The following is a 15,127-nucleotide window of genomic DNA, read 5'->3' on the forward strand; positions in this document are numbered from 1 at the left end:
CTGAGTCCTCTGAGACAAGTGCAGTTCTATCAGTATTGGCAGGTACACATTAAAGACTCGCTGCATATATGTTTGTGCTCTATAGCATGCAGGAGTGTCAACATGGCTTCGCAACCGTGGGTGCCCATAGCCGTGGGTGCCATGCAGCGTACATAGCCGTGGCACCAAAATTTGTGGGTTCCTGATCCCTTTATGGGGAATTTTGTGAGTGCTCAGGCACCCAGGGGGTTGGCACCTATGATAACATGTAAGGGTTGCATGTGGGGAGAAAAGGTAGTGGTTCTTCTCTCTCACCACTATACGGTTTCTTTGTAGAGAAGGTGCTGTGCATGTTAGAAATTTAAGATAAAATCCCCGGCTTCTGTGCTTCATATAGAATGTGGGGAACCCCTTCTTAGTGTGTGTGTTATTTTTGTCTTGCCTTTCTTCTTAGAAGTGTTGGCACACCAAGGGTAAGGGGCGCTCTTTCTCTGCTAAGCCTAGTGGTCCACTTTGATGGGAGGGACTGCAAAGGAGGATCCCTGGCAACATGGACTTTGCAGCCATTGCTGATCATCTCATTGGCACTGTCCGCAAAACCCAGCTCCATCAGGGACCAGCTACACTCGGAAGCTCTGATAGGGAATTGATCCTCACGAGACTTGCATCTGGCACCATGTTTAAGAGCCGTCAAATGCAAGCCCTGCTTGCCAAGATACAGTGAAGAATGCTCTGCAAGGTTCCCAATGCTTTCTGTGCAGCTGGGTCTTGACTAATCTCATATCTGACATCAGGTTTGTAGCAGGTGGGTGTAGCTTGGGGGAAACGGCCTCATAGGCCAAATTGGAAACCATGCCAAACCTAAATGGGCATGCAGTTTGGAGGTTACCCACTGCTGTCTTGAAAATTTAGGCGGGGAAGGGGAAACTCATTGAGAAGCAATGTAGGGGTAAATTGTAGTACCGATTCGTCAAGAAGCCAAATCTCCTTGGGCCTCACCACCATTCAGTCACAGATCTACCAGAAATTTTGGTTGTCGGATTGCGCGTTATATGTATTAATTAATTTATTTACTTGCAATATTTATTTTAAGGAGGATACTCGATGCTGCTTTAATTTTAAAACACACATGTTCACATGAATCATAAGTAACTCTTAACTCCCCGTAGCTTGTTTTTAGTGGTGTGCATGCAGTGAAAAGAAAAAGAAATTCTGCCTTTTAATGAGAATTTTTTTTTATAAAAAAAGATAATGTTTTTAAGCTACAATTCCATCCTGTGTTCATGCAGCTGACACATTCTAAAATGACAAGTTGACAATGTCACACAATCGCATCTTAACATTTAATACTTAAAAAAGAAATGAAAAGCACTAGGACAAACTTGGGACTAAATCAGTGTGCCAGAAACAAGTAGCTGTATTGAAACTCTGTACTTGCAGTATGATTTTCATTCAGTTATTTAAATATATGGAAACTATTCATCACTGAACCTGTCAATAGATCCTTTTGAACGTCGTCTACAATGCTGGTGTAAAATTTACTTGCTGTTTCCATTTGGGCCTCTTTGGAGGAAATTGCTTGCTTATATAATGTTGAATTTGGGGGGTGGGGTGTTTGTTTGTTTTTTAAAAAACTGCTTGTGATTAATGATGCATAGAGCCCTCTTGGTAAACTTATTTCAAATTTTCTCTTTCAGAGCAAGTGCACAGACACTTAGAGCAACACGAGGTGAAATACCTCCAGTTTGCTTTCCGCTGGATGAATAACTTGTTGATGAGAGAAGTTCCCCTGCGGTGCACCATAAGGCTTTGGGACACATACCAGGTGAACTGCTGCTTTGAGCCCTCATTATGGAGCACAGTGCTGTTTGAAGCTGCATGCCTCTCCCGTGTAGACTTGATTTAAGAAACGGAGCTGGCCGATTTCTGTTGAGCTTCCGAGTATTTGACATTCTTGATGTGCAGGAGCCTTAGATATTTGAAACTAAAGTTGATGAGCACGTTTGCCTATGGTTATCTGCATTTAGCGGAGGGAATAAGAGTCTCGTTCAAGATCACTGCACACCCATATGATTTTGCCCTCATCATGGTTGATCAAGTCCTTGGAGATGTCACCTCCATGTGCTGCAGCTACCAAGACGGCAAACAGATTATGAGAAGAGGGTTTAGAGCAGCACAGAAAATGCCTCTAACAAAATACAGGGATTCGTTCTTTAACAACAAGCCCCTTTTGAGGTCTGGAGCTTTTGGCCTCAACCCCTAACCCTAAACTTAAATGAAGCCAATATTTCTCAAGTACGCTTCCTTGTATCTCCCTCGTTTACTCTGGCCTTCCCTTCCCCTGCTTTCAAAATTTAGATTGCAAACTGGACTGGTTTATATTACTCTGTAAAGTGCCATGTATGTTGATAGCACTACATTTCAAAAAAAAAACAAAAACAAAGCCTCAATTCTCAAATTCGATGTATATATTAATTGCTTGGCACTTGCCAGTTGATGAGACAAATATATCTCAGCAACAGATAGCCTGGACTTAGGGTTGCCATGTATCCTCTTTTTCCAGGACACGTCATCTTTCTGGGATAAAATTTCTTTCTTGGTGAATTTTTTTAATTTGCTAAAATGTCTTTCTGCATGAGACATAGACATAACTGGTGGTTGAAGACTTGCTTTCCTCTACTCTTTTCCTGCCCCCCTCAGCAATATATCACAGCTTCTGTAGTCTACATATAGTAGGGGTATTTAAAATGAGAGTTGTCATAGCATCCTCTTTTTCTTTCTTCAAAATATGGCAACCCTATATATGCCCCACATATATTATGAGTACACTATTAAAAATGAGCTCTCTTCCATGGCTGCATATAGGAGAGCTATATATTCCAAAGAAGGCTCACAAAAAATCTTGTGTCATTGACATTTCATTTTATTTGAAATGTCTGAACCACCACCTGCACATACATTTCAACGCAGCTAAGCAATATGCTAAACAACACATATAAAACAATTAAAATACAATGGTACCTTGGTTTACAACCATAATCTGTTCCGGAGGTCTGTTTGTAAACCAAAACAGGTTGTAACCCAAGGCACGCATTTGCCAATGGGGCCTCCAAAAAAAATTTGTTCGTAATCCAAAAAGAAAAAAAAGGGTGGTAATCCAAAAAAAGTTTGCAAACTGGGACACACACTTCTGGGTTTGATGTGTTTGTAATCCAAAACATGGAAACCAGACTGTTTGCAAACCAAGGTACCACTATATACATAAAGACAGTAAACTATATGCCTAAACAATAATTCTGTGTCAGCAGTAAAAAAGAATTAAGTATGGAAATGTTAATTATTGGTTTTGTCCTCAAATAAAGGTCTTAAGCTTGTCATTTGAAACCTAAAGCGTTTTGGCTCGAAGGAGCCTTCTTCGGGGGTCTATCTCATTTGTTTCTTTATCAGCGGCTCATAAGCCATCAGTTTTAAAGGCAGGGAGATTCCACAGGAGCTTTGCCCTGGAAGGTCATTAAAACACAAGAAACAAGGGAGATAAACCCATGAAGACAGCTCGCTGGAGCTGAAATGTGTTGGGCTAATATAACAGTATGCTACCATTCTTTCCAGCATCTCTGAGAAACATCCCCCCCTTTTTGTTCACATTTTTGGATGCTTCCATTTCTGTGTGTTTCCCTGTGAAACCCAGCAAACCCCTCCCCCTTTCAGAAAAGAATCTCACAATCTAGGCAACATTACAGTCAAGGCTCCATCCTCTGCATCCATTCTGCTCATGTCTGGGAATGGGGAAGTAGGATACAAAATAGGACCTCCAGAAATACACCAAGTGCATAGGCAGATTAATATGGGAGAAGGTGGGCTCAAGGGATAGGAGGATTATTTTATGTGGAACTCTGTAGTTTTCTGTTGATTAACTCTGAATTAATCTTTCGCCAAACAACTCCATTTCTATCATTTCCCATGCTTTCTTGCATACCCCAGCATTAGACTGAAGATGCCTACTAATTGGCAAGACTGGTCTGTTCATGAGACGAGTTATATTAGCTTCCTATTGAGGGTTTCTATTGAAAGTGAGAGCTCCTGATTATTTCCAAAAAGAAGACTGGCAATTATTATTTCAAATACAATATGAATTAAAATAATGCAGTCTCCAGGAAGTAAACTATTCAGATTCTGTACAGATTAAATCTTCATACTTGCAGCAAGTATTTTGCTTTAATTGTGGTGGTCAGTGGTTCACTAGAAAACGAAACAAGGCAGTGGGGAGATGTATTGCATTTCCAAGCATCTGAAGATTTCTGAAAGATGGCATGTAGGACAAATCTGAACTGTTAGTCTTGGTTGTTGCAACCTAATATGTGGTTATTAAATATCCAACTGTCTTGCCCAATTAGCCAAATAGACTCGGGCATTCTCAACTAGCTTATTATTTTAATGTGTCTAAATTTTATTTCATATAATTTGTTAGAGGCATAGTAAGTGTTGATTAGTCTAATATTGGGTTACATGCATTTCCCAATTAAGGGAGCTGAACATTGTTTAATGGTTTAAGTCTGTAAGTAGCTGTAAAGGTGAGCACTGGAATAAAAATCTCACTCGTAAACGGAAAGTTAAAACATTCAGCAGCTAATGACATGGAAAATGTAGTATATAAATCTGAGTATAACTATATACAGGTGCACCAGCCTGCTTGGTTGTGCTCCTAAATAACCACATTAATCCAGGAAAAAATATCCCAAACAAATCCCCTCCCCAATAGAGATGTCTTTGTATGTCTCCACATTTAAACTTTTAATAAAAGACAAAGTATGAGCATATATTCACAAACTAAGTCTTTGTTAAGGTCTGAAAATGATCCGAGCCTCATTGTCCAATAAGCAATGTCTTGCTACTGCTCCTAAGAGCAGTGGTTTCTTGCCTTCTGCCTTACCCCGTAGTCTTGCTAACCCTGAGCCCTTGTCCAGAGCAAGAGTGGGAGTGAAACAGGAAATCCCAAGTGGCTGAAGAGAGCAACTAATTTCATGTCTTCTGGGTTGGTGGCTGGAATAACTAGACATGCAATGTTTCTTCCTCCTCCCTCCTCTTTGAACTATGGGGTATTGAGGGTTTTTTTTTAATGCAATCAAGTGTGGTCCTTATATGGTGTCACTGAGGCTGAAGCAAGGCAAGAGAGTTGTAGGTGGCAGATTGAGCAGAAGGCAGATAACATGAAAAGAAACTAATACATATCTACTTACCCAGATTTGCTTCCTCAGCAGCAAGCTACCGTTACTCTGCTGTATGCAAGGATCTCTATGATCACCTCCTGAACAGATAGGTGGTGCTGGATTGCGGTGAAGATTGCATAAGGTCGAGTAAGCTTAGAAGAGGGGCCAAAATGTTGGCAGTAATGTTCCCAAACGGCCGTTATTGTAAAAGCAAAAATTGGGAGAATTTTTTTGCTGAAAGAAAGGATATTGTAATGGGGGTTTGTTGCCAAAATTAAGTGTGGCATAGAAAGCTTCTAAACACAATCTTGCAACAAAAAGATTCCATGTACATTAATTTTTTTTGAGGCAGTGATCCTAAATACTAATGAATCCCATCCTTTTATTCCATAGCCTAGTTCTCTTTTATAGCAACTTACAATTTTGCTTGGCATAAGCCTCTTGGCACAGCAGGAAGAATGTGAAGCTAATTTGATTTTGGGCTTGCATTTCATCAGTGGAATAACAAGTCTGGGGTTTAGAGTTATCCTCTCCCTTCTCAAGTATTCTTGTGATTTTGATTGTATTGTTCAAAGCTTCATTCCATCTTGTCTGTCTGACATTTTCTCCCTAGATGACTCTTAAAGGAGTGAAAGTACTCGAGATTCTTCCTACCACTGTCTCTTCCCTCTCCCCCTTTTATAATTTATAAAAGCAGAACAGCCCTTTCTGTGGCTGAAGTTCATAATCCGGAGGATCATCTTGACTTTTGCATCACATATGCTATCACATCCAAGTTTTTTCTTAGTGCTGCTGTTTCTCTGTCACATCACACTGTTGTGTAGACTTTGGAGGGGGGTGTTTCCTTGATATAGAATAGCTTTATAGGAATATCTTTCTTTTTGTTAATAGGGAAGCCTTAGATTTGTTACACACTAATCAGGCAGTACTTCCAGTTGCACAGAAGCTTCTAAGCATCTTCAGCCTAATTCAAGTTTGTGTCATTTTTCCCATATGGGCTGTAGATAATTGATGATACACAAAAGCTTTTACCTGGGAGCTGTAGGTGTCGACAGCTGCTTCTATGTCTTTCCTATGGTAGATATTTCCTGGTTACTAATCTGGCCTTGTTGATCTGTGTTTTCACTCTTTCGGGTGAGTAATTGTAGTCTAAGGAATGCCAGATGTCAATATTTTTTGTTGTCAGTCTCTGTCCAAACCTAATGTGGCTTCATCTTAGATCTTTGCTGTGGTCCTGTGGATTTTGTGGTGTGTTTGGGGCAGAAGTACAAAGCCTGTGAGTATGCTTAGCAGTGTAAGGTTGAACTTGGTGAAGTCCTGCTAGAATAGCACAGATGCTTTCTGTCCATGATTCCGGATGATTCAATGTAATGTTTTTATCTCTGATGGAAGAGCTACTCTGGAAGAAGCTGAGAAAGTGGTGTTCTAAGTCAGCCTTGAAGATGTTGGCCTACTGTGGAACCATGTCGGTGCTCATGCCAGTGCCACTGATCTGAACATGCATTTTTTATTTATTTATATTCGTTTTATTGTTCAATAATGAAAAGTTACAGTTGTAAAATCGAACAGTTACATATTAACAAATTCAAACTCTGTGTTTATCAAATTAAGTGAAACTATACTATATACCCATGTGGCTTCCTCCCACCTCAGCTTGGCATCCTTTAATCTTTAATATACCGTATTTTTTGCACCATAACACTCACTTTTTTCCTCCTAAAAAGTAAGGGGAAATGTCTGTGCGTGTTATGGAGGGAATGCCTACAGGTGGCATGCCTACGGATTTTCCTCCTCTAAAAACTACATGCGTGTTATGGTCGGGTGCGTGTTATAGAGCGAAAAATACGGTATCTGGTCACTGCTGATTTTACTTTATATTAAATCATCTTTACATACTTAATCTAGGCATAACAACATATTGTTTTTGGAACAGTGTTTTTTCATATAACCCTCCAAAGATTGCCATTCCTTCCTCAAATTCTGGTTAGATTGGTTCCTTATGGCTGCTGTTAGTTTGGCCAATCCTATAAATTTGCATAATTTGTTTATCCAATCCTCCTTTGTGGGATGGTATCTCCTTTCCAATTTCTTGCCAACAATAGTCTGGCAGCGGCTGTGGCATATAGAAATAATCTTTTCTTATCTTGTGGGATGTCTTCCCCTACAATGCTCAGTAAGAATGCCTATGGTTTCTTTTCAATTGAGGTTCTGAACATCTTTTTTAATTCTTCGTGTAAAGGTAAAGGTAAAGGGACCCCTGACCATTAGGTCCAGTCGTGGCTGACTCTGGGGTTGCGGCGCTCATCTCGCTTTACTGGCCGAGGGAGCCGGCATACAGCTTCTGGGTCACGTGGCCAGCATGACTAAGCCGCTTCTGGTGAACCAGAGCAGCGCACGAAACGCCGTTTACCTTCCCACCGGAGCGGTACCTATTTATCTACTTGCACTTTGACGTGCTTTCGAATTGCTAGGTTGGCAGGAGCTGGGACCGAGCAACGGGAGCTCACCCCGTCGCGGGCATTCACACCGCCGACCTTCTGATCGGCAAGTCCTAGGCTCTGTGGTTTAACCCACAGTGCCACCTGCATCCCAATTCTTTGTGTATACACCCCCAAAACTCTTGACTTTCTCACAGCCCCACCAGACACTGAACATTCATTTTATTCCCAGAGCTGGGTTAGTATAGAGTCGTAGTGTTTGGAAATTCATTAAGAGTAGCCACTTGTGGGTTGAACAGGACAACTGATTTTTTTTTTTTAATCATCCTGCGTTTGTTATTAGGCAAGACAGTGCCCAGGATTGTTGTGATATCAACAAATATTTTTTGTGTGTGGGAGTAATATATATCACTGTAGTTTCTGAGTGTTTGGGTGTGTGTACAGAGACACCAACTACAGCTCGGGGGAGCACTACCCGTATTGCTGAAATGCACAGTAGTCTACAAAAGCTTATGCCGTAATAAATTTGTTAGGCTTTATGGTGTCACAAGGCACTTTCCATAATGTTGATATGTAGCAGGGCAATTCCACTTCAAAGCAGCAAATGACATTCCTGACTCTGAAGAAGTATCTCAGCAGGTACTTCCACATTGTGTGTGAAAAACACCTTAGCGATTCAGGGTACAGTTTCTGAAATGTTATGATTTCTATAGTACAAGCAGGCTTTTTTTTTCCCTCAAGAAAGAGAGAATGATGTGGGTGCAATTGCCTATAAGATACATCCGAGGGACTAAAATTAGGATAGCACCTAATAAGGTCCCATTTTTTTGCAAACATGTCCCAGATTGTGGTCAGGGCCATCCATCTTTTAAAGTAGCCTGTGACACTGGGGGAGTTCTGTTTCTGCCTATCAGTGAAATCCATTTCACTACTCCTATGTTACAGGGTTGCAGAATAGATGTGCAAGATCTCCTTTATTCTAACCCATGGCATTTTCAGGATTCAGGAGACCACAAAATCAGATTAAAAACATGCTTGCATTCCATACCCATGTACATTGAATCTGGGTTGCTCAAAGCTCTGTACTGCAATAATATGCAAATATAATATTAAAGGAACTCCACCTAGCATATATCTAGCAACATGCTGAATTGGGAAAAAAATTACTGCAGTGTTATTTCTAAATTGGCAGGGTACATTGTTGGTACTATTTTTCTTCATAGGCAATTCAGAGATCTTTAAGAAGTAGAAAATTTAGTTTTGAAGCCTGCTTCCACAGAAACATTAAAAATGCAACTTCTGTCAGATACGCATATATGTGCTAATTCAAAATAAAAATAAAATAAAGCTACAATCCAGCTCCACTAAGAGGGAATTGGACCACTTAAATGGGATATTGACTGCATCAGGTCCGTTTGGATTTGTATAACCTTCATTTCAGGAAGTTAAGATGAAAAGGCATGATGATGCCACTATTAATTTTAATTCATCTGTGGATGCTGCTGTCAGTCTTTCCCATGGCAACAAATGGTGCCAAAACTGATTTGCGTTAATTTAATCGTGCTGGTATAGGAACCTCTCTTGCAAAGCCCCTACATCCAAATATCCATCAGGGATCGGAGCCGGTATAAGAGTATTTTTGTGCTTTTCCCAATGCAAAAAGCAAGGATGTGACTCTCGTCACAGTGAAATGTGTTTCAGAAGAAGTAATCGCTACAAAGGTTTAACTAGCAAGCGGATGAGAAGTTTTTGAAAAGGACCAGGAAGAAAACCCCTGTTATTTAATATCTATGTAGCAGTGTAAAAATGTAATGATTAATATTCACTTGACCTTAGTGAGCTCTTCAGATGTGATTCACTGGTACAAAAGGGGGAAAAATGTGTGGCAGTTTTTGATCTGATTTATAGAAACATAGTTTTTTGAAAAAGTATAACATTAACTAAAATAAGTCAAATATTAAAACCTGTTCCACATTGCCTAATCAGCTAATCAGCTCTAGGCTTCCTCCATTGAAGAGCAATTGCTAAGAAGGTTTGCCCACAGGCTGTTGTGGTCTTAAATTGTTTCACAGATGGTGCACTTAAGAGCTTCTTCTGATTGATATTATTTATTGATTTCTTCCATTTTTATGCTGCCTTTCATCCCTCATGGAACACAGGGGTTCCATCCAGGCACTGACCAGACCAGAAGACAGTGCCAGATATTGGAGATGTGAAATAAGCGGGGACTCCTCCAGATATAGCAAAACTGAGCTATTTAAGGATGTTAAAATTTCACCCAGCACCTTGAACTGAATCTGAAACATAGCATAGGAGCCTTCTCTTTGGGCTGACCAGATGTTTTGAACTACAGTTCCTATCATCCATGACTATTGGCTGTGCTGGGTGAGGCTGATGGGAATTGTAGTGAGAAGACTCCAGTACAGAGTCTATGCAGAAGCTGCAGTAGTGGAGTAATGTTTAATGATCAGGAATTGAGCTTCTGCTTTGTATGAAATCTAAATCTTTCAAATTGAGAACGTTCCACTAGTCCAAAGGCATGAATGAAAGTCGCTCAGTCTGGCAAGTGATTTCCTTGGCAGCCTGCCCAGTGCTTCCAAATCACCTCCCTAGCTCTCCCTCTTGTCACTGATGTTTGGTTTCTGGTCAGATATATGGGTGACTGTGGCTTTTGGGTAAGCAAGGAAGTTCATGGCTTGTCTTAAATGTGCAAGATCGATCTTGTCCACATCAGTGTTAGCTGTTTCTAATTAGGACCAGTTTTTAAACATTTTAACCCAGCAGAACTAGTCGTTTTTGTGTGTGTAGAGCTATAAATGTAATAGTAATGTTGCCTCTATAAGGCTTGCTGTCCTTGATTTATCATGGTTTTTCTATGGGTAATAGGAAATGCACAGAATAATGCTACATTTTATGTAATCTTGTGTTTCAGACACATGACTCTTCAACTGGATTTCTTTAGAAACAGTTAGAATTCTAGTTTTTTTAACTAGCTGGTCAACGACTCTTGTCTCCCTTCTCTTATTCCGGCTTGTTTTTTTTAATAATTATTCTGTCTTGCTTTTATAATTTTGCATTTTAGCTATTTTTAAACTGCCAGTCTATGGCCGTAATAAACTGATTGAGTGATTGCAAAGCTATAAGTGCTGGAAGTAAATGAGAATTCAGACACCTACAATACTACCCCAGTTTGCTTATCTCTTCAACGTAGAAACCATGAAGGTTCCCATCCCCTAAGAAAGCATAAAAAGTGTTTGATAGTTTAGGAAGTATGATCTCTGGTTGAAATTCAGAGCATCTTATTGTTAATAGAATGGGTTCTAGGATTTTTCCTCTGTACTTTCTCAATTGCAAAATAAAGCCTGTCAGTTTTATCTATGCTATGATGCTACATCAGTTTATATCCTCTCCAGACCCTTCTCTTTAAACAGTGACATGCTCTACTTTATATTTTATTTATATTTTGTATATCTTCCTCAGCATCTGCACCTGAGAATTTTAATTTTTTAATTTTTTGTCATTCATGCATTCATTCTGCAAAAGCGAGGGAGTGTGAAAGGATGCCTTCAATTGAGTCTACTTATTGCTATTCGAACTGTGTGACTCTGTTTCCTTAGCAGGACTATTGAATCCTTGGCATTCATTCCCTCATGCGGATGTGATAACAGAATAAAGAAGCTTTAGAGCTGGTTGCAGTCAAGTAGCAAGGCCATTGTAAAAGCTCACAAGAAAATCACTGATGAATGCCATTACCGCTGGTAGCAGGTTTAACAATTGGGAATACCTATATTTTTCCCTGGAGGGATGATCAGTTACTGCAGATGTGTCTTTCTGATATTCTTAAATGGTTTATAAATTGCAGGATGTTTGTTGGAGAGGAATCTGCAAATAACAATTTAATGCGTTTTAAGAAGGGAGGAAATATTATATAAACTTGTCATTTCTCCCCTAACGCTAAATGAAATGTCAAGTTGTCAACCTCTGTTTATTCTAAAGGGGGGGGGGGGCAGAAAAGAAAAGAATTGTGGATACTTGCATTCTTAGCCAACCGTATTATCCGACAATCTCAAGTTTAGGATACAGTGGTACCTCTGGATGTGAACGGGATCCGTTCTGGAGCCCCGTTCTCATTCTGAGTAGAACGTAACACGCGACTGCACGTCTGTGTGTGCGTGGGTTGCGTTTCGACGCTTCTGCGCATGTGCGTGATGTCATTTTGAGCATCTGCGCATGCATGAGCGGCGAAACCTGGAAGTAATGTGTTCCGTTACTTCCGGGTCGCCACGGAGCGTAACTTGAAAAGGCTTGACCTGAAGCATATTTAACCTGAGGTATGACTATATTGCTATATTCCAAAGTAGAAGATGCCTTTGGACTTCATTCCAGGAACATCAGACCTTTTGTGAGCTTAGAAATGTTCTTTTCCAGTTGAAACAATCTTGGTTGGTGAATGAGCTTTGTCGAAGGGCTATCAGAGGCAGTTGCTGTTAGATTTATTTGAGCCTGAAATTAACCGTTTTAATTTCCTCTACCTAGACTAGACTCATACAATTATTTCCCCTGAAAGTTTTCTACCTTTCAGAGGGTAGGAATTTTTGATGACAAAAAGTTATTCAGAGTTCGTATTGTCTTACATATTTAACTTCTACAGTGTGGTACTTTAAAAAAACAACACTTGAAAGAATACTGTTAATATTTGATACCTTTAAGATTCATACTGCAGATCTAAAATGGTTACAACTTTAAAAGTTATTAGAATTGATATAAAAATGGTGTTAAGTTTGTAGCCCCTTCCAAGGCTAAGAATTGACCCTTTAAACCAGGGTGGTCCAGCGTGTGGCCCTTGTTGCCTTTTTGGCGGCCCTCGGCAACATTTGACACTCCTCCCAGCCCATGCACTGCTTTCCCAAGGCTGCTAAAGCAAGGCACTGGGCTTTGGGAAGGATGCTCTGATATGGTCCTAGAGGCTTCCTGACTTCTTCTCAAAGCCTAGTTAGCACTTTCCCAGCTAGGACCCTGCCAGAGCCTCACACCTCCTTCCCAAAGTTCAGTACTTAGCTTCCAGCTTTGGGAAGGCAGCACGAGGGCTGGTGTGTCAAATTTTAACTTTGCTATCCTCCCCCACCCGCTGCATGGCATGGCAATGTGCAGTCCACAATTTCCGTGTTGAAATACACTCGCAGAGGAGAGTCTGAAGCTCAACATCAAAAAAAATGAAGATCATGGCCACTGGTCCCATCACCTCCTGGCAAATAGAAGGCGAAGAAATGGAGGCAGTGAGAGATTTTATTTTCTTGGGCTCCATGATCACTGCAGATGGTGATAGCAGCCATGAAATTAAAAGACGCCTGCTTCTTGGGAGAAAAGCAATGACAAACCTAGGCAGCATCTTAAAAAGCAGAGACATCACCTTGCCGACAAAGGTCCGTATAGTTAAAGCTATGGTTTTTCCAGTAGTGATATATGGAAGTGAGAGCTGGACCATAAAGAAGGCTGATCGCTGAAGAATTGATGCTTTTAAATTATGGTGCTGGAGGAGACTCTTGAGAGTCCCAGGGACTGCAAGAAGATCAAACCTATCCATTCTGAAGGAAATCAGCCCTGAGTGCTCATTGGAAGGACAGATCGTGAAGCTGAGGCTCCAATACTTTGGCCACCTCATGAGAAGAGAAGACTCCCTGGGAAAGACCCTGATGTTGGGAAGACTGGAGGGCAGAAGGAGAAGGGGACGACAGAGGACGAGATGGTTGGACAGTGTTCTTGAAGCTACCAGCATGAGTTTGACCAAACTGCGGGAGGCAGTGGAAGACAGGAGTGCCTGGCGTGCTCTGGTCCATGGGGTCACAAAGAGTCGGACATGACTAAACGACTAAATAACAACACCACCACCACCAATTAAGCAGTATTCTATAGATAAAAGCAATTTCTTTTTCAACTGTTGGGGCGCATTGTTACCACGATTACTACTTTCCCACCAGTCTACATCCATCCCCTGATTAATTCATGAGATTTTTGTGGGCCAAGTCTGAAATAATGGCTTCGATTTCATCCACAGAAGCGATAAACTTTTTGCAAGGCAATGTAATATTTGTGATGCTAACCTTCTAAATGATTTTTATTGATGATGACAGATGCCTCTGTGGTGATGCGCTCCGAGTCATGCCTAATATGTTCAGAATAAGTCTTCTGGAAGGCTGTACATCTGTCTTAAGATCTTTTGCTAAAATATTTAAATCAAGGTCATTGTTTATATTTGATATTTTTTATTTTTTTAAAAAAATAGCTTTTAGCTATTGGCCCGCCATTTTATACATTTAAAGATGAAACCGGTCATAACTTCAAGGGCTGCAAATGGAAAGTTATAATAGGTAGCAGGTGTTGGGAAAAGCAATTATGCATTAGGTGTTTTGCTCAATTTCCAAAACTGTCCAAGACTATCCGTTTGAAATACTTTGTAGCCTAGTTTTATCTCTGAACCATGATGAATTCTTAAATCTAAAGGGCATATGCATTTTCCCTTTAATGAATTGAATACTTAAGCCCATTTGATTTGATTTAAAAGAGCCTAGGAAAACAGTATTGGAACGCAATGTGGAAAGGGAAAATATCAGGAGCAAATGGCATGTTTTACAATTATTTTGAAAGAGCCGTTTGGATGTAGCTTGTATAACAGCAGTGTTCACTTTTGGTAAAGATTATTTGAAGGTTCTGATGAACTTTGAGCTCAGTTTCTTCTCTGGCTTTGTTTCTTCATCTTGGACCTAGACTGGAAACTGCTTATATTTTCCCCCCAACCTCCATTTGAGAACATTAGAGCTTGCTTGGGTCAGAAGTCCACAATGTCCACAGTGAAGTCCACAAATGGGGCTTGAAGAGTACTAGCACTCTTCTGCTATTATTCTCCAGCAACTGGCATTCAGTGGCATACTAATAATAGCCCCAATTGCAATTCGCCCTTTTCATAGCAGTTTTAATTGAACTATCCACCATGACCTCCAGATTTTCTTGCTTAGTCGCCATCAGTTCAGAGCTCATCAATGGATGTGAGGGGAATTCCATGTTTCTCAGTTTAAATGCCAGGAATTCACTGCTCATCCCAGTCTCCTCATTATTTATGAACACTTTAAATAACATTGGGAATCTCACTGCTTACTTCCATTGTGAGTAGTGTCTGTTTGCTTCTACCACCTATTTCCTGTTTATCTAGAAATAATCCATAGGAGAACCCAACTTCTTATCCTGTATCTGCTAAGTTTACTCAAACCTTTGATGGAGGGACTTTGTCGAAAGCGTTGTGCAAGTCCAAGTACATCATGACATACTCAAAGATGTCAAATACTTGTGACATGTGACAGAGGATTTAACTGTGCAGAAACAATGCTGATTCTTCCTCAGCAAGACTTTTTCTTCTATGTGCTTAGTAATGTGTTACCTGTAATAATAGTTTCCACCAATTTACCTGGAAAAAAAATCTAGGCCAACTGGCTTGTAATTACCTGGATT

The 15,127-nt window shown here is 40.4% G+C and overlaps 1 protein-coding gene across 1 annotated transcript in view; it reads left to right on the top strand.

Annotated features, from left to right (window-relative positions):
* Positions 1–15,127, top strand: part of TBC1D22A (TBC1 domain family member 22A) — a 117,747-nt gene that overhangs the window by 71,979 nt on the left and 30,641 nt on the right. Inside the window, exon 11 of the mRNA XM_082239707.1 lies at positions 1,677–1,804. Within this exon, the coding sequence (XP_082095833.1) occupies positions 1,677–1,804 (128 nt within the window). The remainder of the gene's footprint in view (positions 1–1,676; positions 1,805–15,127) is intronic.

Source organism: Podarcis vaucheri, assembly GCF_965113315.1.
Source record: "Podarcis vaucheri genome assembly, chromosome: 10".
NCBI classification, from domain to species: Eukaryota; Metazoa; Chordata; class Lepidosauria; order Squamata; family Lacertidae; genus Podarcis; species Podarcis vaucheri.